The sequence below is a fragment of the Herpailurus yagouaroundi genome, unplaced genomic scaffold (assembly GCF_014898765.1).
Source record: "Herpailurus yagouaroundi ecotype Mexico unplaced genomic scaffold, PumYag 141, whole genome shotgun sequence".
In the NCBI taxonomy this organism is placed as follows: Eukaryota; Metazoa; Chordata; class Mammalia; order Carnivora; family Felidae; genus Herpailurus; species Herpailurus yagouaroundi.
In genome coordinates, this window is record NW_024412396.1 from 37,178,820 (window position 1) to 37,206,004 (window position 27,185).

At 42.0% G+C, this 27,185-nt stretch overlaps 1 protein-coding gene across 1 annotated transcript in view; it reads left to right on the top strand.

Annotated features, from left to right (window-relative positions):
- Positions 1-27,185, top strand: part of PRKCH (protein kinase C eta) — a 234,702-nt gene that overhangs the window by 48,740 nt on the left and 158,777 nt on the right. The window contains exon 2 of the mRNA XM_040477332.1: positions 19,006-19,069. Within this exon, the coding sequence (XP_040333266.1) occupies positions 19,006-19,069 (64 nt within the window). The remainder of the gene's footprint in view (positions 1-19,005; positions 19,070-27,185) is intronic.

The following is a 27,185-nucleotide window of genomic DNA, read 5'->3' on the forward strand; positions in this document are numbered from 1 at the left end:
GTTTTTGCAATCAAACAAAAATTAAAAATAGAAAGATATTTGATTATAAATGGTGATTTCTTCCTTCTCAAATAAAGTCATTAAAAATGTTTGCAGCCTTTGAAGGTGATATAGTTGATGGGGGCATCCAAGCACAGCTGATAATAATTGGTACTTACGGGGAATTGTTTGAAGGGTATTGAACAATACATGCGTGCATGTATTCCTCATTCATTTATTCAAAACACTTGTGTACGTCTGTCTACTATGTGCCAGTCCTTGGGAAACCTACTTTAGCCCACTCTTGTCACCCAATCTGTGTACTTGGCCATAGGGTTTTGGATTTTAGAAATCTGCTTTACTCTGATGAACACGACTAGAATTTGCTGTGTAAAACACAGCACTGACTTATGGTTGGGATATTTCCAAGGTTTGTAACCACTTCCGATGTATCCTATGTGAAGACTCCCTTGAAGCAGTGGTTCTGAAACTCCAGCGTGAGCCTGCGTCAGAGTCACCTAGAGGGCTTGTTAATGTGATCACTGGGCCCCACCCCAGAGTTTCTGATTCACTACATTAAGGGTGGGGCTAGACTTTGCATTTCTAAGAAATTCCCTGGTGATACTGATGTTGCTAGTCTGGGGACCACACTTCGAGAAACACTACATTAGGAACATTTTTTTTTTCTTTCTTTTTTTTTAGACCTAAGGTCCTTGGAAGTTTCTTCTTGAGAAACTGGTGTAGTTTCATTACGGTTAATGTGAATCATGTTTGTGAGGCAGGTTCCCTTTCTACTTTGCTTTAGAAATTCAGATTCAAATTCGCAGCTCAACTTTGATAAGAGTTAAATTGTTTACATTTGAACTTGGCCCTTGGTCTTGATCTCCTATTTCATTTTCCCCATTCTCATTTTTTTTTAAATTTTAACCTGTTTACATCTTGCAATTTTATTATATAACTTCTGGTAAATGGACTCTGTTGTGGAATATAGTATATATTGATAAATAAAATTGCAGTCATTGTTCTTTTCTTGGGCATTTGGCTTTCAAATCAACTCCAAAGTACTACGTTTTAAGTGTTTAATGCATTGGCTCTGGGAGTAGTTTCTCCAGAAGGCTCAGATTATTGATAGCGACTAACCAGTGCAGTGCATTAAAAAGAAAAAAAATTGATAAGATGACAAAGTTCTCAGTAAAAAACATATTTTTTTAATATAAAACAACCGGTGCATAGATAATATGATACAATATGTGTGCAGAAAATTATATTTTTTAATGAGTTGCTCATAAGCAAATTACACAGTTACTTAGGTGGTTGGGTGGACAGAGTAGGATGGAGTAATGAGAACAGTGAAGGAAGAGTAATTATAGTGGTTGCCAGACTTGAGTGGGCATTGGAGTCCGTCGCCAGAGGAGCTGGTTAAATTGGCTGCTGTTTACTGGGCCTGGGCTGGGGGCCCGTATTTGTGTGGAAGTACAGCGGGAGACTCCGGCTTCAGGGGGCAGGGACCTGGAGAAGTTCTTACTCCCTCGGCATTGAGCAGAAAAATGAAAAGCGGGGCTGAACCCCTCCTCTGAGTCCATCATTTTTTAGATGAGGCGTTTCTGTTCAGATTTTTCTACAACTCTTGGTGAAATCAGATAGTGTAATGGGCATGATGTCATTCGCATTACACAGCCTCAACTTAAAAAAAAAATACTCATTATGTTAGATGGTAGTTGGAAGCCGTTTGTAGCTGATTTCTACTCTCTCCCCCCTTTCTTTTCTTTGTTCCTCTCTCCCTCACTTTGTCTTTTTTTTTTCCCTACTTTTAGCTTAAGGGAAGACCTCCTATTAACAACTTGTCTAAGAGCAAGTAGAGAAAGGAATTCTTCTAAAATAAAACAAGTCTTGGGGTTCTCACTGTGGGCCTTCTCCAGGAGTGTGGGGTAACAGAACACCGCAGCCTGAAAGCTGGCTGAGGTTCAATGTGCTAACACCACGCCAGATGGGGCAGGTTAGGAACGGGACATCTCAGCCTTCATATGGTAATGTTACATACACAGTCTAAAAAGGTCAGGTGTTTAGCACAGCTGTCTCTGGCTTTCTTTTCATCCCTTTGGTGACAGAGTCAAATTTATCAACCATAATATTGTTACTAATTCAGACTTTAATTTCTCTGAAAGTTACCTAGATTTAGCCCTCAGTGGAGGCAGTTTTTTTTTTTTAAATTTTTTTTAACGTTTATTTATTTTTGAGACAGAGAGAGACAGAGCATGAACGGGGGAGGGGCAGAGAGAGAGGGAGACACAGAACCGGAAGCAGGCTCCAGGCTCTGAGCCATCAGCCCAGAGCCCCACGCGGGGCTCGAACTCACGGACCACGAGATCGTGACCTGAGCTGAAGTCGGACGCTTAACCGACTGAGCCACCCAGGCGCCCCAGGCAGTTTTTATTTAAAAGACATTTTTCTTAAATAGACATTTTAAAATAATTGCAGATTTCCAAAAAAATTGGAAAGCTAGTACAGAGAATTCCCATACACCCCACACCCAGTTTCCTCTGTTATTACTATCTTACATTAGCATGGTACATTTGTCACAGCTAATGAACCAATAATGATGTATTATTCCTAAACTCTATAGGTTAATCAGATTTCATCAGTTTTTACCCAATGTGCCCTTTCTGTGTGAGGATTCCATCCAGGATACTACATTCCATAGTAAAACCTTGGATCGTGCGTAACTTTTTCTGCGAGGGTTCCGTGAGTCGAGCAAACAGTTCTAATAAATTTTAACTTGATGAATGAGCGGTGTCTTGCAAAACGAGTAGTACGTGATGCCAAACGTCACATGATCACAACTGTGCCAATGGTTCTTGAAATTCATTTTGATACACAGGTGCTTTGGATTAGAAGCATGTTTCCAGAACGAATTATGCTCACAAACCAAGGTTTTACTGTATTTTATTGTCATTATTCCTTAGTCTCCTTGAGACTGTCAGTTTCTTAGACGTTCTTTGTTTTTGGTGAGCTTAAAAGCTTGAGGAATACAAGTCAGGTAGAATATCCTTCAATTTGGGTTTGCCTAATATTTCTCTGTGGTTAGATAGAGCTTATGGAAGGCTTTTACAGAGGAAGACCACAGAATTAAAGTGCCATATTTCATTACGTCACATCAATTACATTGCTACACATTACATACAGGAATACTATCAACATGATTTAATCCTGTGGATGTGGACCTTGATCACATGGCTGAGCTAACGTTTGTAAGGTTTCTCCCCTGAACTTACTCCTTTTCCTCCTTTTCTGCACTGTACTCTTTGGAAGGAAGTCACTATGCAGAGCTCACACTTAAGGTGTGATGAGTTATGGCCCACCTCCAGGAGGGGGGCAGTATGTACATACATTATTTGATAATTTTCTGCATTGGAGACTTGTCCCTTCTCCCAGTGTGTGTGTGTGTGTATGTATGTATGTATGTATGTATGTATGTATGTATTCAATCATTTATTTAGTTCTCTGTGGACTTATGAATATTTATACTTCAGGTTATATACAATTCTACATTATTTTTTTGTTCAAACTCTTCCAGTTTTGGTTTTTGGGAGCTCTTTCAGCAGCTCCTTTATCCTTTTGTGAAATACCTCCATCGTTGTGGGTTTTTTTTTTAAGGCTTGCTTTTTTTTTTTTAATTTTTAAATGTTTATTTTTGAGAGAGAGAGAGAGACAGAGTGCAAGTTGGGGAGGGGCAGACACACACACACACACACACAGAACCCAAAGCAGGCTCCAGGCTCTGAGCTGTCAGCACAGAGCCTGATTTGGGGCTCAAGCCCACAAATGGTGAGATCATGACCTGAGCCTAATTCAGACGCTCAACTGACTGGGCCACGCAGGTGCCCCTTGATGCTTTCTTACTCTTGCTGGCATTACCTGGTGTTCCAGGCTCATTGTATATATTCCTTAATGCATCCCTGGAATCAGCCATTTTTTCAAGGAGCCCTGGTTCCTTTTATCAGAGAATGGAATTAGAAACCAAGTTCTGGAAGCTGCGTGTGCATGTTGCTCATTGGGTGCAGGGCCTTCCAGCTGACAGGTCAAGGAAATGGATGTATGTGTCCTAACTTTTATGTATACACATACCTGTATTTCCGTGTATATCCATATGTAGCTGTATTAAGCAAACATGAGTTCATATGGATGTCTCCACCTCCAATGCAGTACCACATGGGTCATTTTGGCCTTTCTCCCCTTGTCTGCAGACTCCCATGCAACAGTGAGAAGCTCCCTCCCACCACCCTCCATCCATCCATTGCTCACACGTATAGCGGTGTCAGAACGGTCAGCTGGGATCATTCCCACTGCTTAACTTTAGCTACAGTTAAGTGCCTCCTTTTGCCTAGAGTCTTCACTCCCAGAGTTACTTAGCTCAGCACCTTTTCCCCTACTCCCTTCGGTGAGGTGATTTCATACATTTTAATACGGTTGATTCTCATGTTGTGGTCTGCATTCCATCCTGGGATCTCTTGACCTCCTAAATGCTTTTTATTTTTTTAACTGCATTCAGGTTCATTGTGCTGTGAAGTTTTAAGGGTTTTGACAAATGCTTCGTGTCCTTATAGTATCATATGGAAGAGTTTTACTGCCCTAAAAAAACCTCCTGCCCTAATGAAGGCATTTTAAAAATGATTTCTTATTTTGAGAGAGAGAGAGAGAGAGAGAGAGAGAGAGAGAGAGAGAGAGAGAATATCCCAAGCAGGCTCTGTGCTGTCAGCGCAGTCTGTCGCGGGGCTGGATCTCACGATCCAGGAGCTCATGATCTGAGCTGAAGTCAAGAGTCAGATGCCTAACCAACTGAGCCACTCAGGGCACCCCATGAAGGCATTTTTAAGAGTTTGAAAGTGTTGCTAGGTAGAAGAAATAGAATAAATATTAGCAGTTTCTTATAGGACAAGGCAAGGCTGGCAGGGCCTTGTCATTTGCTGCTTTAAAAGAAGGAAGTAGTGTGGGATGGGTTTTCCATTTCCCTGAAAAGCCCCCAGAGAGTCCTGGTTCAGGTGTTTGAGTAGCTCCGATTTAGATCTGGGGTGGGAAGTGGTGGCGGGGGGGGGGGGGGGGGGGGGGGCCGCGGCCGCCCGCCCCCCGCGGATTCTGTCTCAGGTTTCTCTTCTTACTTCCTAAGCCCATCAATGGCCCCAACTCACCATTTCATTTAATATCCAGTTGAAAGTCCTACCAGCCAGTTGTATCTGAAAGCAGATCTGGTTTTAATTTCACCTGATGTTTAGAAACTAAACCTAACTTCATTAGGGCAGGAGGTTTTTTTCAGCCTGTCAGCTGGCGGATGCCCTCATTGGGTTGCAGCTGTGGATGGAAACTAGTTCCTAAAAGCAGATGCTTTAGGAAGAAGTAAGAGAATGGAGCAGGTAAACTTTATGAAACCTTCTTGTGTGGTAAATACTCATTAATCAGGCTTCTCTAAAAGACATAAATGCTGTAGGATTCTCTTCACAGGATGGTGGGAATGGTAGTTGAGGCCCTAAAATCCAAACCTAGGTTAACCTGCCGCCAATTTATTACGTCTTTTCCCTCTGGGTGACTGTGCAGTAGACTGTGGGGATAATGGTGCTCTGCTTCTCCTTACTCAGAAGGCAGTTGTGAAGATAGATGGCAAAAAAGCACGTGGAACTGCTCAGGGTGCCTCACGTGACTGTGGTGTCTTTCTGCACTCTCTTCTTTCTCTTTTGCTCATTCTGCTTTCTCCTATCCTCTAAACACGGTGTTGGCCCTTGACCCTTTGCTCTTTCAACTGTACCCTCTGTCCTTGGGATCAACTATCTTGTGGCTCAGTTGTACTTTTGCCTGGGTGACGCTTAAAACTCTGCCTGGCCCTTTGTTCTACGTTTCAGACCCATCTATCTTTTGGCCAAACATTTCTACCTGAACCTGTCCTTTCAAAATCAAGATGTTTATAAATTAGAGTCATCCACACCCAACTGACCTTCTGGATTCTGTTACTTCTTCCAGGCTGTCTTACGAGCTTCCGATCCTGGAGCCTTTTTGGCTTTTCATCATCTTGAACCCTTAGTCTCCAAGTCACGCTGAGCTCCTCTTACAGTGTTTTCCTCCTGTTTCCTCCACTGCCAACCTGTATGGTTGGAATAGACCCTTAACTGTGCCCGCTATAACCCAGTCCAGTCTGCTCCCTGCTAGCTTGTCTTCTAGCCTATCCTTACTATTACTAGTCTCATTTTTTACACTTAAGTTTAAACTCAACTTGGCATCCAAACCTTGCATTTCTAGCTTTACCTTCAAAACTCAAACTATATAGTACAACTTAACTAAACTACATGTTCCTTCCTGCCTTTGTGCTGTTCTCTCTGTCCCTATCTTGGCAGGGTAAATTGTAGAGGTGGAACTGAACTTGCAGGGGAAGGTACAGGGATCTGGATGCACTTTAGCTTAGCATGAGGAGGACCTTTCCAACAGAGCTGCTAAAGATGGGATGGGTATCCTGGTCCTTCTGTTACCTCCCAGTTCCCAAGCCTGAGGGCTCTTACCTTCCTCCACCTGTGCAGCGTGTGGCTTCTCTTCCTTTTGAAGCTGTTTTCTCTCACGTGCCACAACACCGCACCTGGGTGAGGCCACGCACCTCTCAGATTGCATCTCTGGTTCTTCTTTCTTCCATCTCCTAAATGAATTTCCTTTTCTGATTCTCCCTTTCTTGAAAAATTTAGTGGCTCTTAGTGATCAACTTTTGAGAAAGATTCCCAGATAAGAACCCCATCCCTATCTTCACAGTTTGTCCTTATTTCTAACTTCTTGCTAGATGTTTCTATTTGAGTACCTTGTGTCCAAATTTGAACTCATTTCCTTCCTTTTAAAACATGTTCCTTCCCCCTGCGTTCCTTGGTTGGTTGATGGCAACAGAGGTTGGCAGACTTTTTCTGTAAAGGGCCAGACAGTAACTATTTTTTACTTTGTGGCCATAAGGTCTCGGTCATAACTACTTACTTCTGCCTGTGTAGCGCAAAAATACACATAGATAATATGTAAACAAAGATAGGTGTGCTGTGTTTCGATAAAACTTTACTTACAAAAATAAGCAGTGGGCTGAAATTGGCCTGTGGGTCATAGACCCTAGGTTACCCAGCTCCAAAATTCAATATTCCTTTGCCTTTCTACTACTTTTGTTTACTCACTTCAAATTATTTTTAATTTCTGCTGATTCTACTTTTATGAAACTTTTCATATTTCTAGACCATAGTGATTCCCCATTCATTGGTCTAATAGACCAAATGCCCCCTTTACTTGTTACTCTCCATTAATTTGCATAATCAGAAACCTCTAGTGATGGCTCTTCGCATGCATAATAAGGTTAAAGTTTTCCCGGTGCAGCAGCTTCCATGGTTTTGCCTCCAACCTTCTCTTAGTCCTCTGAATGGACACTCCTCCATGCACACTGTTCTAGTTTGTTTTCCGATATTTGTTCTACCTCTGCTCATGATGTTCTCTTGAGTCACAGTGGCCTTGATCTGCATGTGTTTTTAATGTTGTCCTTACCTTTTTGGCTGAGACTGTACTGGGCTGTATTTTATATTTTTCTGGCCTTCCTCGTTCTTCATCTGCAGTTGTTAAGCCGTAGATGGTCGATTGACATGGGTAATGATTAAACTCTATCTCCCTTCCAAATCTGCTCATCCCTTTGGAGTTCTTGTCTCAGTTAATGGCACCAGGGACCACCATTGGCCCTAGAGACTCTGTGGCTACTTCTCTTTCATCTTCCATTACACTTCGGTTACAAGGTTTGGCTGCTTCTCTCTCCCCTGTCTTTCCTCTGTCTGCCTCCTCCTCTCCATTCCCTCTGCTGCTGGCTTAGCTCAAGTCAGTGCCATCCTTCCCTAAGACTGCCAGGCTATTCTTTGAATGTTTATGCCCACCACCAGCTTCTTTCTCCTTATAACCCCAACACTCTATAGGTAGGGACCTGTCATATAGATGTGATCCTGTAACATTGCTGACTGAACCCCCTCAGTGGCTCTCCATTGTCCTAGGATAAGGGCTAACTTTCCATTGTGCCATGAGGCAATGATTGATCGAATACCCTTTCCTCTCCAGCGTTGTTCTTGACCTGTTTCATTGACAGAGTCTGCATTCAACCGTTTGTAACACCAACAGGTCCTCTATGCACTAGTATATACTTCCTCTTCTGGTCTACCTGGAAAGCTATCTGAATTTCTAGGAAGGGCATAAATGTCCCTTCTGTAGAGCTTTCATTTCTCCTTCCTTCTGGAAGACCAAAAAGAGTACAGGTGTCATAACCATTTGGGAGAGACACTTGGGCTGGAGGTATTTTCTGGTGTCCTTTGAAATTTAGAGTCTTTTCCAGTTGACCTAGAGCCTGAGCAATGGCCATTTAAGTATAAGCGAGTAAAGCATCCTGAATGCTTAAGTATGCTAAATATGTAGTTTTGGCTTATTCCTCGATTTGGTTTTGCTAGAGCTTTTGCCTTCTTCCTCCATTATGATGGATAGTGAGAGTCAACAATGTAGAATAATTCTGGGTGTATTTATATCCTTTTAAAAAAATAATCTGACATCTTCAGTTTAAAATGTTAGGATGGGGGCAGAGCAGTGGGGGATAATTATTTCATTACAAATATTTGATATATCCCTGTTCACTCTAGAAAAGTAACTTAACATCTGTGGCAAAACTTACTAGACTCTATCTCCTGCTATCTTCCCTTTTTTGTGGGAGCTTCCCTTCAGAGGAGGAGGCTTCTTGGGGCACTGACACCTCTTACCAGACAGCCACAGAGGCTGTGGAAAAGGAAGGAGGCTGGAAGGCTGCTGAGTAGGAGGTTGGGCATGGACAGCATTTGTCTCCTGTAGCCAGGGTCAAACAGCCACCTGTCCGTTTCATCTAGTGCCTCATCCTGGCAAGTGGAGAGTATGTTCTCTTTCTGGAAGGGTCTATGGAGCAGGAAAGAGAAGGGTTGAGATCATGAAGAAAGTGCTCCTTTAAAGTGTTCTTTGATGGGGCGCCTGGGTGGCGCAGTCGGTTGAGCATCCGACTTCAGCCAGGTCACGATCTCGCGGTCCGTGAGTTCGAGCCTCGCGTCAGGCTCTGGGCTGATGGCTCAGAGCCTGGAGCCTGTTTCCGATTCTGTGTCTCCCTCTCTCTCTGCCCCTCCCCCGTTCATGCTCTGTCTCTCTCTGTCCCAAAAAAAAAAAAAAATGTTAAAGTGTTCTTTGATATGGAGGATATGCGGTATGGTGAAGGAACACAATTACTATGGTTCTCTCTCTCACTTCAGGATCTGCTTTAGTGTGAGGTCCTCGGGGACATCCTGTTGGAGGAGAAGGAAGGTGCCTCCTCGGTTTTGGAGGGTGCTATTCAGAGAAGCCTTTGCCGGTTTCCAGGGTGGGTGTTTGGCTTCTTCAGAAGGGCTTGGCCTGCCCCTTTTGGTCCATTAGGAGCGCTAGCCTCTCTGGACTGCAGTGGGGCCTGGGCAGGGGCCTTCACAGCCTCTGTCCTCATTCACAGAGGATGCATCAGGTAAGCACAGAATTAAACTACCTGGGATGTAACTGGGGACGAACCGTAGTGGAACATTTTGAAGAGCCTAAGGCGACCTTCATTTAATTTACATTTTCAGTCCCTTAGATAGTGGAGTCAAAGACTGACAGAGAGACACAGCACTTCTCCAGAAGGCCATTTCTATCTGTCCTTAGCCCACTTTTGGCAGAGAAAACAAAACCTCTCCTCAGAGATATCCAATCTTGACTCTTCAATCAATCAATCTTGATTTTTCCTTATGGGCAGAGAAACTTTGAAAAATTAATTTTAATGCACCAGATTTTAACTTCGCCCGAGATACGTCGTTTATGCTAGAACATAGAGGTAATGGAGTGTCAGTTAAATTTATAATGGTTTTGTGGGTATGTTTAGCTGGGCTCGTGAAGAGTTATCATGAGCCTTAAGTGTGAATTTCAGAGACAGATTCTTTAGTAGTATTGAAACGTCTTCACTTGCTCAATGGAGTTCAGAAATCACTTCTGACTTGGAACCATAGATATGAAAAACAAACAAACAAACAAACAAAACTTAAAGGCTAGTCCACCAGATGTCCTGCCACCAGAGCTGTGGTCACAGCCTGGGGCTCTATGCCCATCCCCTTTTCTGACCCTAATGGAAGGCCCAGACTTGGCAAGATGAGGACATAATCACTAAAATAGAGATAGTATCTTCCTTCACTTTCAACTTGAGTCAGATTTGATAAGCCTCACTCTTCTGTTCAGTTTTTGCCACCTTTTTCTGATAATTTTAATCTGTGATACCTCTTAGTGTGTTTTTAACTCCTAAAACTTGTCTGATTGTTAGATGAAAATAGAAAATCAGCAGGGCTGTGGGATTTGCCTCATTCACCCCCTTTTGCTATAAATGCCTTCCCACAGCGAGGGGATGCATTGTCTGTCTACAGCACATGACACTGACTCGGGTCCTCCAGGCAGATGACTAATGGGTCCTGAGCTGCCCACTGCTTTTTACCAGCTCCAGCACAGATTTGCTATGCTTAGCAGCTCCTGCCTCGTACCCCCCATGGGGAGCCATCTAGTGACACCGTCAGGCTGGTGCCACTACCACTGGCCTTGGCAGTGAGGAGGCGAGCCTGGAACACTGAGGAAAACTGGCATTTGACAGGGAGCATCCTCAGGTGCTGATGGCATGAGTTTTGCGTGAGTTCCCAAAGGAGACAGGTGATGTGATGACCTACCATGCCAGAAACACAGGCAAGCTGGCATCAGGGGAGCAAAAGGCAAGGGGTAAGCCTGCGGTAACCCATAGACAGATGCCGTCACACATTGCAGCCTTGAGACAGGCTGCTATGGAACCAGTATGTGATCTTCATTGAATCTGGGTCTTGTCTTGGCCTTCACTGCTGGTGACCTTGGTCAATTCCATTACCTCTCTGAGCCTCCATTTTTCCCGTCCGTATAGTGGTGGTGGTGATACTTGCAGGTGGTGAAGGTGAGAAACAATGTAGGTCAGACACTTAGCTCCTACATATTGATAAACTCAAGACATAGTAGCTGTTATTTGTATTATTAAAGAACACAGCTGTATATTTCCTTGTTGGAGATATGAACTTTCATTCTTAAGCCTGATAGTTTCAGCTGAAAGAGAATTGTGAAATACTTTATCACGGTTTTAGGTGGTTACTTATCGCTAGACAGCAGGACTTAGAAAAGTTATAGAAACAAGCCACCAAGCCAAAAATCTGAATCTCACAGATGTTTGGCTCAAGGCCCAGAGTCTAGGTGAACTTCTACTTTTGCCCAAATAAAGGATTGTTTTTTTTTTTTTTCTTTTAATATGCTAGATCCCTCTGCTTATCCCAGGACAAGATGAATATTAAGTAGACAGAAGGTTCCTGTCTATGATCAATTCTAATGCCTTTTGTGAAGGGAAATGGTTGTAAATTATTACCAGTTAATTAAATGAGTGTTTCCGTTGAGTCCTGTGTGTAGGCTTTTATCTAAGCCTGTTTAGAATCATGCAACATCAGAGCTAGAAAGGTTTTTAGACAGTCCTCTCATTTCATGACCAAGGAGACAGAGTCGGGATGTAAGTGACTTGTTCAGCTTCTGCCAAGTGATGCCAAGGGAAGGCAAACACAGGGTAGGGGTGTAGAGGGGAGGGAGGGGATCCTAGAGATCTAGTGGGAACATCAAGCAAACAGAGCAGGATGCCTAGGCCGTGGGCCCATGAACTCCACACGCTACTGGTATGCCTTGGTGTCATTTTGGCGTGCTTTTATATTTTGTGAAGTGCTCTCTCATGTTTATTATAGCATGTGGGGATATTATTCCCATTTTATAGGTGATGAAATTGAGGTGATCAAATGCAACTTCCAATTCAACTCATTAGACTAAATCAACAGATATTTGTTGAGTGTTTATTTGGTTCAAGGAACTTTGCTAGGCCCTTTGGGGAACATAAAAGTGTCAGATCCTGCTGGAGTGGAGCTTACAGACTTACTGCAAGTGACAAGATATAAGTATATGAAATGTTATCTAATTGTTCAAGGGCATAGGTAAGTATTCAGATAATACTCAAGATAGGAATTTTGAGACTAGAGGGATCAATGCTCATGTCAAGATCTTCCTGGGAAAAGTTCTTTCCTTCTGCTCCTATGGCTGGCTCATTTTCACCAGGTACACTGGGTTCCATATCCCACCTGTAGCCCTAGGGAGCTACTTTGGGAAATCCTGAACACCTGGAGATAATCCCAGCCCCGGGAATAATTCAGTAAAGGTTTGAATGAGTGGCTAGGTGAAGAGAGACTTTCCAAGCAGAGATGACAGCATGAGCAAAGGAACGGCTAAGCCGTGGTGAGGAGACAGGCCTGACTGGATGAGCAGGTTTAAAGAATGGAAGCTTGAAAAAGAGGTTTGGATAAATTAATGTGGAGCCAGTGAAAGGGAACCCGGGCAGCCCAGAGAGCCAGGTGGAGCGGCTTGAGTTTTATTCTGAAGGCACTGGGAAGCCAGCTGAGGCTTCGAAGGGGAAAGTTGATGAGAGCGGCCCTTGGGAAAGGGTATCTGGGTGGTGAGGTATAGACTCTTTGTTTTCCTACCTTAAAAGTTTTTAACTTTGATGCAGTCCAACTTATCACTTTTTTTTTTTGTCGCTTGTACATATTCTTGTACTTGATGTCATATCTTGCACTTGGATGTCCTACCTAAGAAACCATTGTCTAACCCAAGGTCAGGAAAACTTACTCCTATGCTTTCTTCTAAGAATTTTATAGTTTTAACTCTGTCATTGGGTCTCTGATCCACGTTGAGTTCATGTTTACATATGGTATAAGGTACAGGCCACCTTCATTCCTTGGCATGTGGATATCCAGTTGTCCTAGCACCATTAGTTAAAAAGAATATTCTTTTTCCATTTAATTGTGTTGGTACTCTCATGCCCCGTGGTAATCCTTCCCTATCACTTGTCCTATTTTCCTTACCCTTGCCCCCAGGCAACCCCTGATCACTTTTCTGTCACTATAGATTAGTTTGCCTTTTCTACACAGAATGTACTCTTTTTTTGTTTGGTTTCTTTCATTCAGTATTCTTCCATGCTGTTGCATGCATCAACAGTTCATTCTTTTTATTATTGAATGCTATTCCAGTATATGGCTATACCACATTTTAAAAACTCCTGTGAGCATTTGTGTGCATGTCTTTGTATGGACATATGCTGTCTTTAATCTTGGGTATATACCTGGAGTGGAATGGCCGGATCAAATGGGAGGTGTGTGTGTTGTGTAACTTTTTAAGAAAATGTCAAACTGTTTCCAGAGTAATGGTGCCATTGTACAGTCACATCAATAGTGTGTGAGAATTCCAGTTATTCTGTATTTGTGCAAAGAGTATGGTTGGACTTTTCAATGTTAGCCATCCTAAGAGGTATATATTGTTATTGCATTGTGGTTTTAATTTGCATTTCTCTAATGAGTAATGATGTTGAACTTGTTTTATGTACCTATCTGCCTTCTGTATATCTTCTTCAGTGAAACATGAAGTGATGAAACCCATCTTTGAAAAGTTAGATTGTTCGTTTTATTAGTGAATTTTGTAAGTCCTCCATTCTGGATACAAATACTTTATCAGATATAGGATTTACTCCTGATCTGTTTTATACTATTTTCAACTATTTTCTCCTAATCTGTGATTCATATTTCATACTCTTGAGCAGGTCTTTCAAAGAGAGAAACTTTAATTTTGATGAAGTCCAATTTGTCATTTTTTTCTTCCATGGATTGTGCTTTTGGTTTCATATCTAGAAAAATTTGTCTAACCCAGGATCCTCCCAACTTTCCCTTGTGTATTTTCTTGAAGTATTAAACTTTTAGGTTTTTCTTTATGTCTGTGATCATTTTGAGTTAATTTTTGTGTAATTTACAATGTAAGAGTTGAAGTTCACTATTTTGCATATAGACATCCATTGGTTACAGCGCCATTTGTTGAATTAATACTATTTGTGCATTATAATGTCATTTTTAAAAAGTCCATTGTTATGGGTGAATGGATAAAGAAGATGTGGTGTGTATATATATATATATATATATGATGGAGTATTACTCAGCAATCAAAAAGAAGGAAATCTTGCCGTTTGCAACTACATGGATGGAACTAGAGGGTTTTATGCTAAGGGAAATTAGAGAAAGACAAATCATATAACTTCACTCATAGGAGGACTTTAAGATACAAAACAGATGAACATAAGGGAAAGGAAGCAAAAATATAAAAATAGGGAGGGGGATAAAACATAAGAGACTCATAAATATGGAGAACAAACAGAGGGTTACTGGAGGGCTTGTGGGAAGGGGGATGGGCTAAAATGGGGAAGGGGCATTAAGGAATCTACTCCTGAAATCACTGTTATACTATATGCTAACTAACTTGGATGTAAATTAAACAAAAAGAAAAGTCTATTGCTTTCTGAGTTTTGACAGCGCCCAGGAGTGCCCTTCTACCCACAGAAGTGGTCTATTGGAGAGAAGTATTAGTATAGTTATTTCTCCCTGAATGTCTGTTACAGAAAGAATGCTAAATGCATCCATTTCTATGTGAAGCCTCCCTAACACTCTGGCTTCAGCCTTTTTCTGTTGGACATTCTCTCAGTGCTTTAGATGATGACATAGCTAACCCATGGCCTGACATTGGAGGCCATAAAGCTGAGAAGGAAAATTATTTGAACCAAGTGGATGTGGGATGTAGCAAACCTTGGGGCCTAGAACAAACTGTAGTTCTAGGGAGAAAATAGGAAGCTCCTAGGATTTTGGGCCTAACCACTACACAGGATGTGGGAAACAGAGGCTGATGGCACATAGAAGAGGTGCAGAGGTTTTAGTTGATAGCAAACTCAACCTGGCTCACTAGGGCTTCTCATAGTGCTCATGCAGTCTGTAGCTGCATCAGCCATGGACAGTGTCACTGACAAGATCAAGGTTGATGTTATTTTGCTCTCCTCTTTAAGGACCCAGTCATACCTACAGGCCGATGTTCTCTTTTTAAGGGTATATGGAGAAATTAAAGCATATCTGGAGGAAACTGATCTGAATGTGGAAGGAGGAGAAAACCATGCCTTGTAGGAAGCTACTGAAGGAGCTTGGGATATTCACCTTGTGTTAACTTATTTACTCATTAGTTCCACGAATGTTTCAGTCCTCTTATGTTCAAGGTAGATTCTAAGGGACAGGGCATAATGACTGCAGCATGATGTGGGTTCTAGCAATGGTGTCTAGAATGGTGCAAAGTTGTCCAACTGCTTGGAGAGGTCTGGGAAAATTGGGGCACCTGGGTGGCTTAGTTGGTTAAGCATCTGACTCTTGATTTCAGCTCAGGTCATGATCTCATGGTTGTGAGATTGATCCCTGCATCAGGCTCTGCACTGGGCATTAAGCCTGCTCAAGATTCTCCCTCCCTCTCTGTCTGCCCCTCCTCCACTCGTGCGCGTGAATGCACGTTCTCTCTCTCAAAGGGAAAAAAATAAAAGGTCTGGGAAGGTCTTCCTATAAGGATGAGTTTTGAGTTGTTTTTTAATTTTTTAATTTTTATAATTTCTGATGGAGACTGAATGTGAATGGGGGAGGGGCAGAGAGAGAGGGAAACAGAATCCGAAGCAGGCTCAGAGGAAGAAACACAGAGGAAGAAACAGAGGGCTTAACATGGTTTAAAGGCAACCCGAGAGAGAGAAAGAGGTGCTGGAAAGAAGCGTGTGCGCGCGCGCGCACGTGCGCGCAAGAGAGATATGTTGGAAAGGAGTCTGAGAGAGAAAGAGAACAGTGAGAAGATGAGGAAAGTGGGTGCCCTGGAAATAAGGAGCAAGGAAATCATAAAGAAGGAAGCTGTCAAGAGGATCAGAGCTGCAGAAATCAATGGACATGAAAACACATATCTTTGTATTTGACAGTGGTTTTTTTTTGTTTTGTTTTTTTTTGTTTGTTTGTATTTTGTATTTGTCATTGGTTGCAGAAGCTGTTTCGATGCCAAAAGGAGGCAGAGGATCAGATTGTAGGGGTAAAATGGATGTTTGAAGGTATAGAGGGGAGGCGATAACTGTTTTTAAATAGTTGACTAATTTTCTTTGGCTGCCAATTTGGATAATCTTTTGGGTACAGATGATAGGACACCCTACTCAAACTGGCCAAAGCAAAAGGAATTTACAGGCTCAGATAACTGAAAAGTCCAGAAGAATCAAGCCTTGCTTGATCTAAGGATGTAAATGACAATAAGACCTGGTCTCTTTCTGTCTGTCGGCTTTCTCTTTGTAACTGGCTTCCCTCTTTAGCCCAATGTGGTGACAGGAAGGGTGCCAGACACTCCCAAGTTTATGTCCTTCTAGATTAAAGCTCAGCAGAAGTGAGATCTTGTCTCTTCCTTATAGATCCAGGATTCCTGATTGGACCCAGTTAGATTTTGTGCCCACACCTGAGCCAGTTACTGTGGGTAGGGAATAGTGATTACTCAGATGATTGGTTATAGGGTACGTGTCAGCTCCAGGCCAGCCATCGTGGCTGGAAGAATTCAGTGCCTTGACTGGCGAGGCCTGGGTCACATGTCCAATCTGGAACTAGGAGTAGAATCCCAGCTGTACCATCTGGACCACCATAAGGGAGGGATAGTTCTCAAATCAAGCGGAAGTGCTGTTCCGGGAGGCTGGAATGGATGTTCTGCCTGGAGAGAAAATAGCCACCGTAGCTGTAGAGGAAAGACTAGTATCAATGCATGGAAACTAATGGTGGAAACACTTCTGCTTTTGGAGAGAGATACATTTTTACACCAAAACCCAGTATACTCTTAAACATGCGTATGAAACCGCAAACAGCAGTTTCACAGCATAGCACTTTTCCTTACTGTGTGACATGCGCGTATCTTCTGTTGCAGAGTCCCTGTTGTGTGCAACCCACGCCATTGTTTTCCTGTCAGACTGATGGTGGACCAGTAGTTTGTAAAGCCCTCTTCTAAGGTCAGGGGTCTTAGCTGGGCTAGGCTTGACGCTGGTGTTTGAGGCTGGCTTTTCCATGGTGACGGTGGCAGTGGTCAAAAGTAAAACGAGGAAGCAAACCCGTTTTACTTGTGAGGGCTCCTGATTCCGTGTGGTGGCACCTCTGGCTGTCAGAGCAGCTCTGGGCCCGTGGGGGTGGAGTGGCCTTCTTTGTGGGCCCGCAGGGCAGTGTTGCAGGGAGTTTACGGGCTGGCCGTGGACCGCAGGATCTCAGAGGCGGCCCCGGCAGTCTGTCTGTCTGTCTGGAGGCTGGCAGCAGCTCCTTCTATGCCAGCAGCAGTTTATATTGTGAGTTGAATGTGTGTGCATGCCTGTGCTTTCTGCCAGGCCTTTATATTGAAGATGAGGGAGTGGCTTGTAAAAATAACATATTTTTGACTTGAAACAAGTCAAGGCAGAGAGTGGAGACAATTAGAGACTGACATCCTGTTTAGTCATCTCTCCAGAGAGCTCTATTTTCAGAACTGTTCCATAAAGGTTCACAAGTGGTATTAAGATAGTTAAGGGGTTATTGTTAACTAAGCGGTAGTCATGAGGTAAGTAGCCGGTTTGAACACTGGGGTGATGTGTGGTAACACCGTGACAGCAGATTTTGTGCAGAAGAATGGGAGGTTTATAAGAATAGGCTGTTGTACAGGTGACACTTTCTGAGTCAGAGCAAAACAGGCATCTTTTATTTTGAAAAAGTATGGAATTGGAGCGTGGTATTAAAAAAATATGTAAGGTCAATGCATTTTTTCCACCAGTCTTTGTCACCAATGGGTGACAAAGTAAAAACAGTAAATAGCACTGTCAAGGCTCTTTGAGCTCATCTGGTGGAAGCCCTGCCAGAAATGCTGAATAGTGATGTCACTGACTTTTGAATGAGAACAGTGAAGCTTGGGGTGGTTAAAGACCTTGCCCAGAGACCTGAACCAGCTGGGGCAGTCAGGCTGGAGGCCATGTCCTTGCCTAGTTTGGACACGATACCATACGATTTGCAGCTTCTTTAAATGTAATATTCTACCAAAAATGGCCAGCTGTATCTGTACTCAGCTTCTTTGGACCTCTCTCTCTCAGATGAAAAGTGAAAGGCAGAAATGGAGCCATGGCTGAATCTGACAAGATTTTGACAGCTGTAAATTCACATATTGGGGGCCAGAAGAACCTCACAGTCCAAGGCCCAGAGGTGTTCTTGGGGAGTTCAAGGTTAGCACGCAGCACGGAGAGGGCAGAGCCTGTCTACCTGGACTGAGTGTGATCAGAGCAGATCTAGAGGGCGCTGCCCAAATCCAGAGGCATGCTGCATGAGGGTCTTTGGGAACCCGAGTGTGTGTGGAGGATGAGACCTAGCTGGGAGACTGCAAGCTGCCTCGTTTGCAGAGCAGATGTCTTGATATCTCAGAGCATAGATTAAGAGCTTTAAAGGATGTTGACGCTCCGGGAATGAGCAAGAGCAGTGCATGCAAAGCTCCTGAATTGCCTTCCCTGGTGCTTCCTGAAGATGAACTACACTTAGAGAAAATGGTAGAGATGGAGACAGTATTCTCCTACTTTTTACTTCCTAAAAGGAAAGGTTGCAACTGACTATGCCACATTTGTTCATTACCTTGTATGTTGCCATTGTTTCTCTATTTCATACACCCGCCATGTGGGTTAATAAAATGTTGCCCTGACGTCAGCTAGGAATGTCTCAGAAACAGTGACCAAGTTTTTGCGTACTTCTCAATAATATCACAAGGAGCCAAAATGGAAGAGAATAAAATTCAAGACCAGGAAAACTTATTGAAAGAACTGTTTCTCTTAGATTTGCTTTTTTATCTTTGTAGTTTCTTGTGCACTTGTTTCTTATTCCCCTACTGTTGAATGAAAGACTGCTGAGGTCTGATTTATGGCTGTGATTTGCACAATATAGACCTCTTTGTAAAGAATTATTTGAGGCCCTCAAAAAATACTTTACAATTAGAATATGACACACAATTCTTTTCTCTTTCTAGGTGGATCTGGAGCCAGAAGGGAAAGTATTTGTGGTAATAACCCTAACAGGGAGCTTCACTGAAGGTAAGGATAAGTTTTGGCTGTTCCTGGTATAAGTTAGTTCATACTCAGTAAGAATTTCTAACATGGAAATTATAAAAAGAGCATTTTGTAGAAGATGCTTTAGAAAATTGTTTTATGTTGGGCGGGCTGGTGTTTTGTTTCTAAGGATCTATTGCTTTGGGTTGCCAGATTCAATACATTTGCTAAATCTGACAATCTCGTGATTTAACATATGCACTGAGTTTTATTTTCTTCATCATCATTTTAGCCGAATTGGTTCTTGCCTCTTTTCGTTCATGCCTATTAAATTGTGCTTCAGATTTTTGCCTTGGGGCCAACCTTTTAGTTTGCCCCTGAATGTGTTAAAAATTTAAGGGTCATGTTCCCTTTCTTATAATCTTTGTCTCATTCTCCTTTAAAGGATTCTATTCCTCTTCCACTTCCCATCCCTAATTTTTTAAAAAATAAATGAGGTAAAATTTACATATAGTGAAATGCACAGATCATAAGTGAAGAATTTGAGCTTTGGCAAATGCACACAACCATGTAAACAACACCCCAATCCAAAATAAAGAACATTTCCACCACTCTGAAAGTTCCCTTTCTGCCCTTTCCCAGTCAGCCTCCCGGGGCAACAAATGGGATGTTTTGTTTTGTTTTCTCACCGTAGTTTTTTCTATTCTTGAAGCTTATGTAAATGGAACTACATAGTATGTTCTCTTTTGTGTCTGATTTCTTGCGCAGAGCATAATTTCTTTGAGATCCACCCAGGTCATTGTGTGCGTCAGCATCCTATTCCTTTCTATTGCTGAGTATTCCATTATATAAACATAGTAGAACGTGTTTACCCATTCTCTTCTTGATGGACATTTGGAGTCTTCCCTATTTTTGGTTATTAGGAATAATGCTGTTATGCCCATTCTTATACATACATTTTTGTTGATGTACACTTTCATTTCCTTTGGGTAGATATGTAGTGATGGAATTGCTGGATAATAAAGGAGATACATGTTCGACTTTATAAGAAACTCTTAAATGTATGGGGTGCCTGAGTGTCTCAGTCCGTTAAGCATCTGACTTGGGCTCAGGTCATGATCTCGCCGTGTGTGAGTTCTCCCTCTCTCTTTCTGCCTCTCCCCCACTCCTGTGCACACGTGCCCGCATGGGCGCTCTCTCTCTTTCAAAAATAAATAAACATTAAAATTTTTTTAAGAAACTCTCAAATGTTTATCTAAAGTGGTCATATTTTTGTGTTCCCACGGGCAATGTATTGAACATTCCAATTATCCCATATCCTCGCCAATACTTGGTATGTTTATCCTCTTTAATTTTAGAGATTCTAGTGGGTATAAAATAATATCTTGTGGTTTTAATTTGCATTTCCCTGATGTTGAATACTTTTTCATGGGCTGATTGGTCATTTTCTTCTTAAGTGCATGAAGTCTTTTGTTTTCTGAAACTGAGTTTGTCTTTTTATTATTGATTTATAGGAGTTGTTTGTGTTTCTAGATAAGGATCCTTTGTGAGAAATTTGTATTGTGAATAGTTTCTCCAAGGGTGTGGCTTGCCTTTTCACCTTCTTAACACTTGAGCTGAAGTTTTAAATTTTTCTGAAGTCCAGGGACACCTTGGTGGCTCGGTTGGTTATGCATCCAACTCTTGATTTTGGCTCAAGATCTCACAGTTATGAGATCAAGCCCTGCATCAGGCTCAGGGCTAGTGTGGAACCTGAATAAGATTCTCCCTCTCCTTTTGCTTCTCCCCTGTGTGTACTCTTTCTCTCTCTCTCAAAAAATAAATGTTTAAAAAAATTTTCTCTGAAGTCCAATTTATCAATCTCTTCTTTCATAGTTTTATATATTTTGTATCCTCCTTAAAAAATCTGTCGTAGTGTCACAAAAATATTCTCCCATTTTCTTTTAGAAGCTTTTATTTTTTTTTTAATTTATTTTTTTTTTCAACGTTTATTTATTTTTGGGACAGAGAGAGACAGAGCATGAACGGGGGAGGGGCAGAGAGAGAGGGAGACACAGAATCGGAAACAGGCTCCAGGCTCTGAGCCATCAGCCCAGAGCCCGACGAGGGGCTCGAACCCACGGACCATGAGATCGTGACCTGAGTTGAAGTCGGACGCTTAACCGACTGCGCCACCCAGGCGCCCCTCTGTTAGAAGCTTTTAGGCTTAGCTTTTATGTTTAGGTCTGTGTTATGTTATATTTAAGTTTTTGTTCCTTCTTAATATTTGTGTGTGAAGGGTTGACCTTTCTTTTCTCCATTCTCTAATCCAGTTGTTATACTACCTACCATTTGTTGAAGACTTTCATTTTTCCATTGGATCACCTTGGAACCTTTGTCACCAATCAATTGTCCCCACTGTGGATCTATTTAAGGATTTTCTATTTTGTTCCATTGATCTATTTTTTCTGTCTTTATGCCAGGACCACACCTTGTTTATTGCTATTGCTTTATAGTAAGTCTTAAGGTTAAATAGTGTGAGTCTTCCAAATGTGTTCTTTTTTGATTGTTTGTTTGAAGGTTATTTTAGTTGTTCTCAGTATTTAAAATTAAAAAAAAAATTTTTTTTAATGTTTATTTATTTTTGAGACAGAGAGACAAAGCGTGAGCAGGGGCAGGGCAGAGAGAGAAAGGGAGACAGAATCCGAAGCAGGCTCCAGGCTCTGAGCTGTCAGCCCGGAGCCCGACATGGGGCTTGAACTCAGGAACCATGAGATCATGACCTGAGCCGAAGTCGGATGCTTAACTGACTGAGCCACCCAGGTGCCCCACAGTATTTAAAATTTTGATGTCAGTGTTAGAGTCAGCTTATCAATTTCCACACAAAAGCCTGTTGGATTTCAAATTAAGTTGTATTGAATCTATAGGTCACTTTGAGGAGAACTGACATCTGAACAATTGTGAACATCTACAAATCCATAAACATGGTATATTTCTCCATTTACCAATGGCTTTTAATGTTTCTCATCTATACCAGTATTAACATTTCTATATAATTTTCAATAGATCTTGTACATTTTTAAAAATGTATTCCTAAGTATTTTAAACTCTTGATGCTGTTATAAATGGTATTTAGAAGTTTTAATTTGAAATTGTTAGCAGTATATAGAAATGAATTTTTTTGTTTGTTCCTTGACTTTGCATCCTATGACCTTAAAAAACATTCCATTATTACTTCTACTAGAGTATTTTTTTTTTGGGGGGGGGAGATATCTTAGGATTTTCTCTGTAAATAATCATGTTGTCTATGAATAAAGGCAGTTTTCTTTTTCTTTCCTAATACTTATGGCTTTTATTTCCGTTTCATGTCTTATTGTGCCTGGAGGCCTCTAGGACAGACCTCCTTGTCTCATAACTAATTTTAGAAAGAAGGAATTTAGTCTTTCCCTACTAAGTATAATGTTAGGTGTATGCAGTTTGTAAATACTTTTCATCACAATTGAGGAAGTTCTTTCAAGTCCTAGTTTTCTGATCGGTTTGTTTTTTTCTTCTTTTTCTTTTAAATCAAGAGTAACTTAAATTTTAGCAAGGGCTTTTTCTTATGGTTTTTCTCTTCTGTTCTTTATTTTCTAGCAGGCAGCTAAAATACTGGTTATCACCTTAAAAGCCTTGTGAAGCCTTTTGAGAGTGGGATTTTTTTTTTTTTAACGCTTCCGCCTTAGTTCTTGGACAAATTCCATAGTCCTGGGACATAGTTTTCACTCATAAGGTGTAATCAAGTTGGGGTTTCAGTAGAAAGCCCAAGGTGTTTTAAGTCCCTTTAACTTTATGGGACTTGGGCTTCAGACTCACTGTCCCACAGTGAGAAACAGAAATCTCATCTCCTTTCTTTCAGCCTTTTAGTTCTTGCTTTTTGTGGACCTTTTCGAATCTCCCATGCACATGCACAGATTGGAGGAGTTAATAGATTTGGGGATTCTTGTCTCTGTGGCCTTCTTTTCAGGTGTTCTCTGCTCAGTTTCCATTCATCTGCTTCTGAATCTTGTCATTTTACTCCTCAAGCCGATGAAACCCTAGCTTTCTGTTTGAATTCTGTTGATTTGACCCTTTGCAGCCGGCGGAATAATCTTGGGAGATGGCCCATAAATAATGGATCTTGACCAGTGCAACTCCCTTCTTTCACGTGTCAGATTCCCTCCAATTTCTGTCCTTTTTTGGTTGCTCTCCAGTGTTTTTAACTAATTGTTTTAAGATATATTTTATAGAGGCTTTAATTCTTTTCGGTGGGAGGGTTAGCCAATTAAAAACTACGCCACCATTACTAAAATCTTTGTGAACGTTTTTAAGCATGTGGCTTAGTGGTTTGTCCATTTGATGTTAGCATTTTGCAAATTGGTGACGCCTTTGAAAATTGGTTTTCTCTCCTCTCAGCTGACTGTTCTTATTCGTGTGGGTGAATTGTTTTAATGTTAATGTTTAATTTTTCTGTCGTCTCAGTTGTTGCATCTTATCAGATGTTTTGCTCCAATATGGAAATTAGCAGAGATGTGTAATACTTGGACATGAAAAAGCAGTCCAGATTCGTTTGATCTGCTCACAGACCTTTTTGTTTTGCTTGGTATCTTGTACATAGGGGGTTTGTGAGAAAAATGAGTCCACTGAGAGTGCAAATAAAATAGAATGTGATATCACAGACCACTGTTGCTAGAACATTCTCATAGCACATGGAACATGGCCAAAACCATGGTATAGACAAACCCAGGCATGAGAGAAGTGACAGAGTAGGAAGTGGGTGAGGTTCTCCATGTGTTGAACTATCTTTCTACGCTAAGTTACATGGGAGTAAGGCCATGCACATTAGACCACATCTGGATGTGCTGTAGTCATTATGTGACTTCTTTTTTTAAGAGTTATGCCACCTCTGTAGGACTAAATTATACTAAGGTTCTATCCTCTTTAAATGTACACCGGCAACACTAAAACACTGGCACTGGAATTCTTACGGATGTTCTTATTATATTAATTTATTAGTTTTAATGATAAGAAGAAACAAATGCCAAATATTACTAGGGCTGGGTTCTTACCAGGTCATTGCAAGGGTAGCCCTTTTAGAGGTGACCCTGGGTAAAATTGGGAGGCTGGCCGAGTTCCTCCGTGGTAAATCCTACATCCCCTGTAAGTTAGTTCTTTTTGCTCTCTGCCTTTAACTGTGTCTTAAAGATGCGAGGAGATGCCTAGTGATCTCCTCTCTCTAGAAACAGTTGGCAATAAGGAAGATAGTGAATTCATGGGCGAATTCACACTGAAGTGATAGTGATCAATATCTTGGTACTCTACTCCTCTTAGGTGTGGCTGCATATTTTAAAAGATGCTAAAATTGATGTTTTATCCATGAGAAATAGATTTTTAATGTTGACATTTCAGGAGCGGTGGCATCTATGTGCGGGATGTATTTTAGAACCTTGGATCTATTCTCTCTAGACTGTGGGAGCATTGCCTTGTCATGTTGGCTCCTAAGCTGGGGCACAGCTTGGGTTTGCACATTGCTGCTGCTTTAGAGCACAGCTCCCTTGTCACATGCAGAGGACGTGATAGCTGCCTCTCTGTTTTACATGAGGAAATGGAGCCCCACCATGTGCCTGCTATAGCTGTGGCAGCGGCCTGAGCCTGGCAGTGTGAGAATGTCCCTGGTTTGGCTTCACTCCTGTCAGCCACTCTAGGTTATCCCTGGCCATAAAATGACAGGCTGACAGATAGGATATTTGGAGCTCTAGTTCTTATCTTTTTTTTTTTTTTTTTAGTTTTTTTTTAATGTTTGTTTAGTTTTGAGAGAGACAGAGACAGAGCACAAGTGAGGAAGGGCAGAGAGAGAGAGAGAGAGAGAGAGAGAGAGAGAGAGAGAGAAAGGGAGACACAGAATCTGAAGCAGGTTCCAGGCTCTGAGCTGTCAAGACTCGAGGTTCGAACTCATGAGCGTGAGATCGTGACCTGAGCTGAAGTCAGATGTGCGACTGACTGAACCACCCAGGTGCCCCTAGAGTTCTAGTTCTTATCTTGGATGCTGAAGGACTTTATATTAAAAAAGCACTATGAAGTCGGGCCTGCCCAGCGTCTCGGGATGTCAAACGAGCATCAGCCTGGGATCCCTGAGGGATGGTCAAAGCTCGAGAAATATCGGTTGAGCTTCAGGGTGCATCTGAGGCTGTGGTTTTGAAGGTCAGATGTTAAAATGTGCAATGCTTTGCAAACTGTAGAGTGCTTTACGAAAGTATGCTAGTGGAGTTCCTGTCTCCATGTTCCTATTATGGTAACAAGACCCCTGCCTGGGACCCCATGAATACTCAAGCAAGTTTGTTTTATTTTGACATTATATTTTCAGAAGCCTCAAGAAGTTAGTGAACAATGACTAATATGCTCCTGACTTATCTCTATGCCTATTTTCCTTTCATGACTTCCTTTAGGAGTTCTGCCACCAGCTCAGATTCTAGAATTCCAAAGCTCTCCTTAAGAAATTGCTTACATGGGGCAGTGATCTGCGATATACAGGACTGGTATTAGGAGCTGCTGACTACTCCTCATTTCTTCCTCTCTCATTTTCTTATCTGTCATTAATTACACTGAAATAGCAGCTAAGGCAAAAAAGCTTTTATTAAATGTAAGACATGACTGAGAAAGGACATGGGAAACACCTGCTGGGTGCAGACCTGTGATTCACCACAGATGCTGGGGAGATAAAGATGAACAGGACTTAGGCACTTTCCTAAGGGAGCTCGTAGGAGAGGGGCTAGACGCGCCCTATGTGGGCAGGACAGGCACCCAGGTCCCACCATGGGAATGGGTCCAAGGCATGGTCGTGGCATGTAGGAATGTGTAATCAGATCAGCCAGAAGGTTTTAGAGAAAGCTTCACAGGGGAGGTGATGTTTAAAGGAAGTTCAAATGATAAATAGAAATGTGCTAGGAGGGGAGGATAGTTTAAGAGGGGAAGACAGTTTGTACAGAGGCACAGAGGTAACAGAGCAGCAGCATGTTCCAGAAACTGAAAGTGGTGGGGAGGCATCGGAGTTTGAGGAGTGTGAGGGAGATGTGGCCAGACACGTGGGAGGGCCTTCTGTGATGGTTTGCCTGGAACGGTCACAGTTTTGTCTCCTGTACCAGGGTAACTATTAACAGGGCCAACTTTCACTCTCAAAAGGTTAGAAGATAAATTACATGGGCATATCACTTCTAGGTTAGTAGAAGTGATGGGTGCCAATGAAGAGTTCTAAGCAGAGAGAAATAAGATCTCCTTTGGTAGCAGTGGGTTCCAGGGGCTGGGAGCTAGGGGGTGTTAGAGCCTAAGAGGAGACAAAGGTGTGGAAAGCTTTTAAGAGACTATTAAAGTTGTCTAAGAGAGAGCTTCATAGAGCCTGGTTTAAGTTGGAATCTGTGGAGGTGGATGGAGAGAAGGGGACAGCTGTGATAAATGTATACATAGTGTAACCAACAGGAGTTGGCGGCTCACTGGATGTCAGGGATGAACAGGGATGAGTCTCAAATGATATTGTGGAGTCATTCACCAGGGTAGAAATAAAGGAATGGAAGGTGATGAATTCAGCTTGAATAGGTGGAGTTTGAAATGCTTGTGGGAAACCCAAGTGGAGATGTCTAGGAGGAATTGGAAATAAGAACGTGAAGTCTGGCAAGAGATCTGGTCCCAAGATATAGCTGTAGGTGTCAGTGAAAGACGGATCTATGGCCCAGCAAGGAGATTGAGAGACAAAAAAAACCAAGGCTGACCGACAGCAGAACTCTGTGGAACACCAGCACGTAATGACTCCAGCTCATGGATTACAACCTGTCCAATCGCTTCTCGGTCTTTTGGCTAAGATCAAGCATGCAATCTGTCCCACTCAGTCAAGCTATGTTGAGGGTTTACTGAATGAACACCCATTTTGTTTATATATTCATCACTCATTCAGTAATGTTTGAGTGCTTACTGTGTGCCAGGGACTGTCTCACCAAATAGCATAATGTCTTTCAAATTGGCATCAAAATGTTTGATAATGAAGTTTGATTAAAGAGCAGCACACAAAAGGCTTTGAAAAGTAACGTTTGAATTGGCGTTAACTGTAGTAGCTACAAAGTTTGGTACAGTGTGCTGTGTGCGGGTTTATTCTTAAGGCTGGGGTAAGAATGAATCT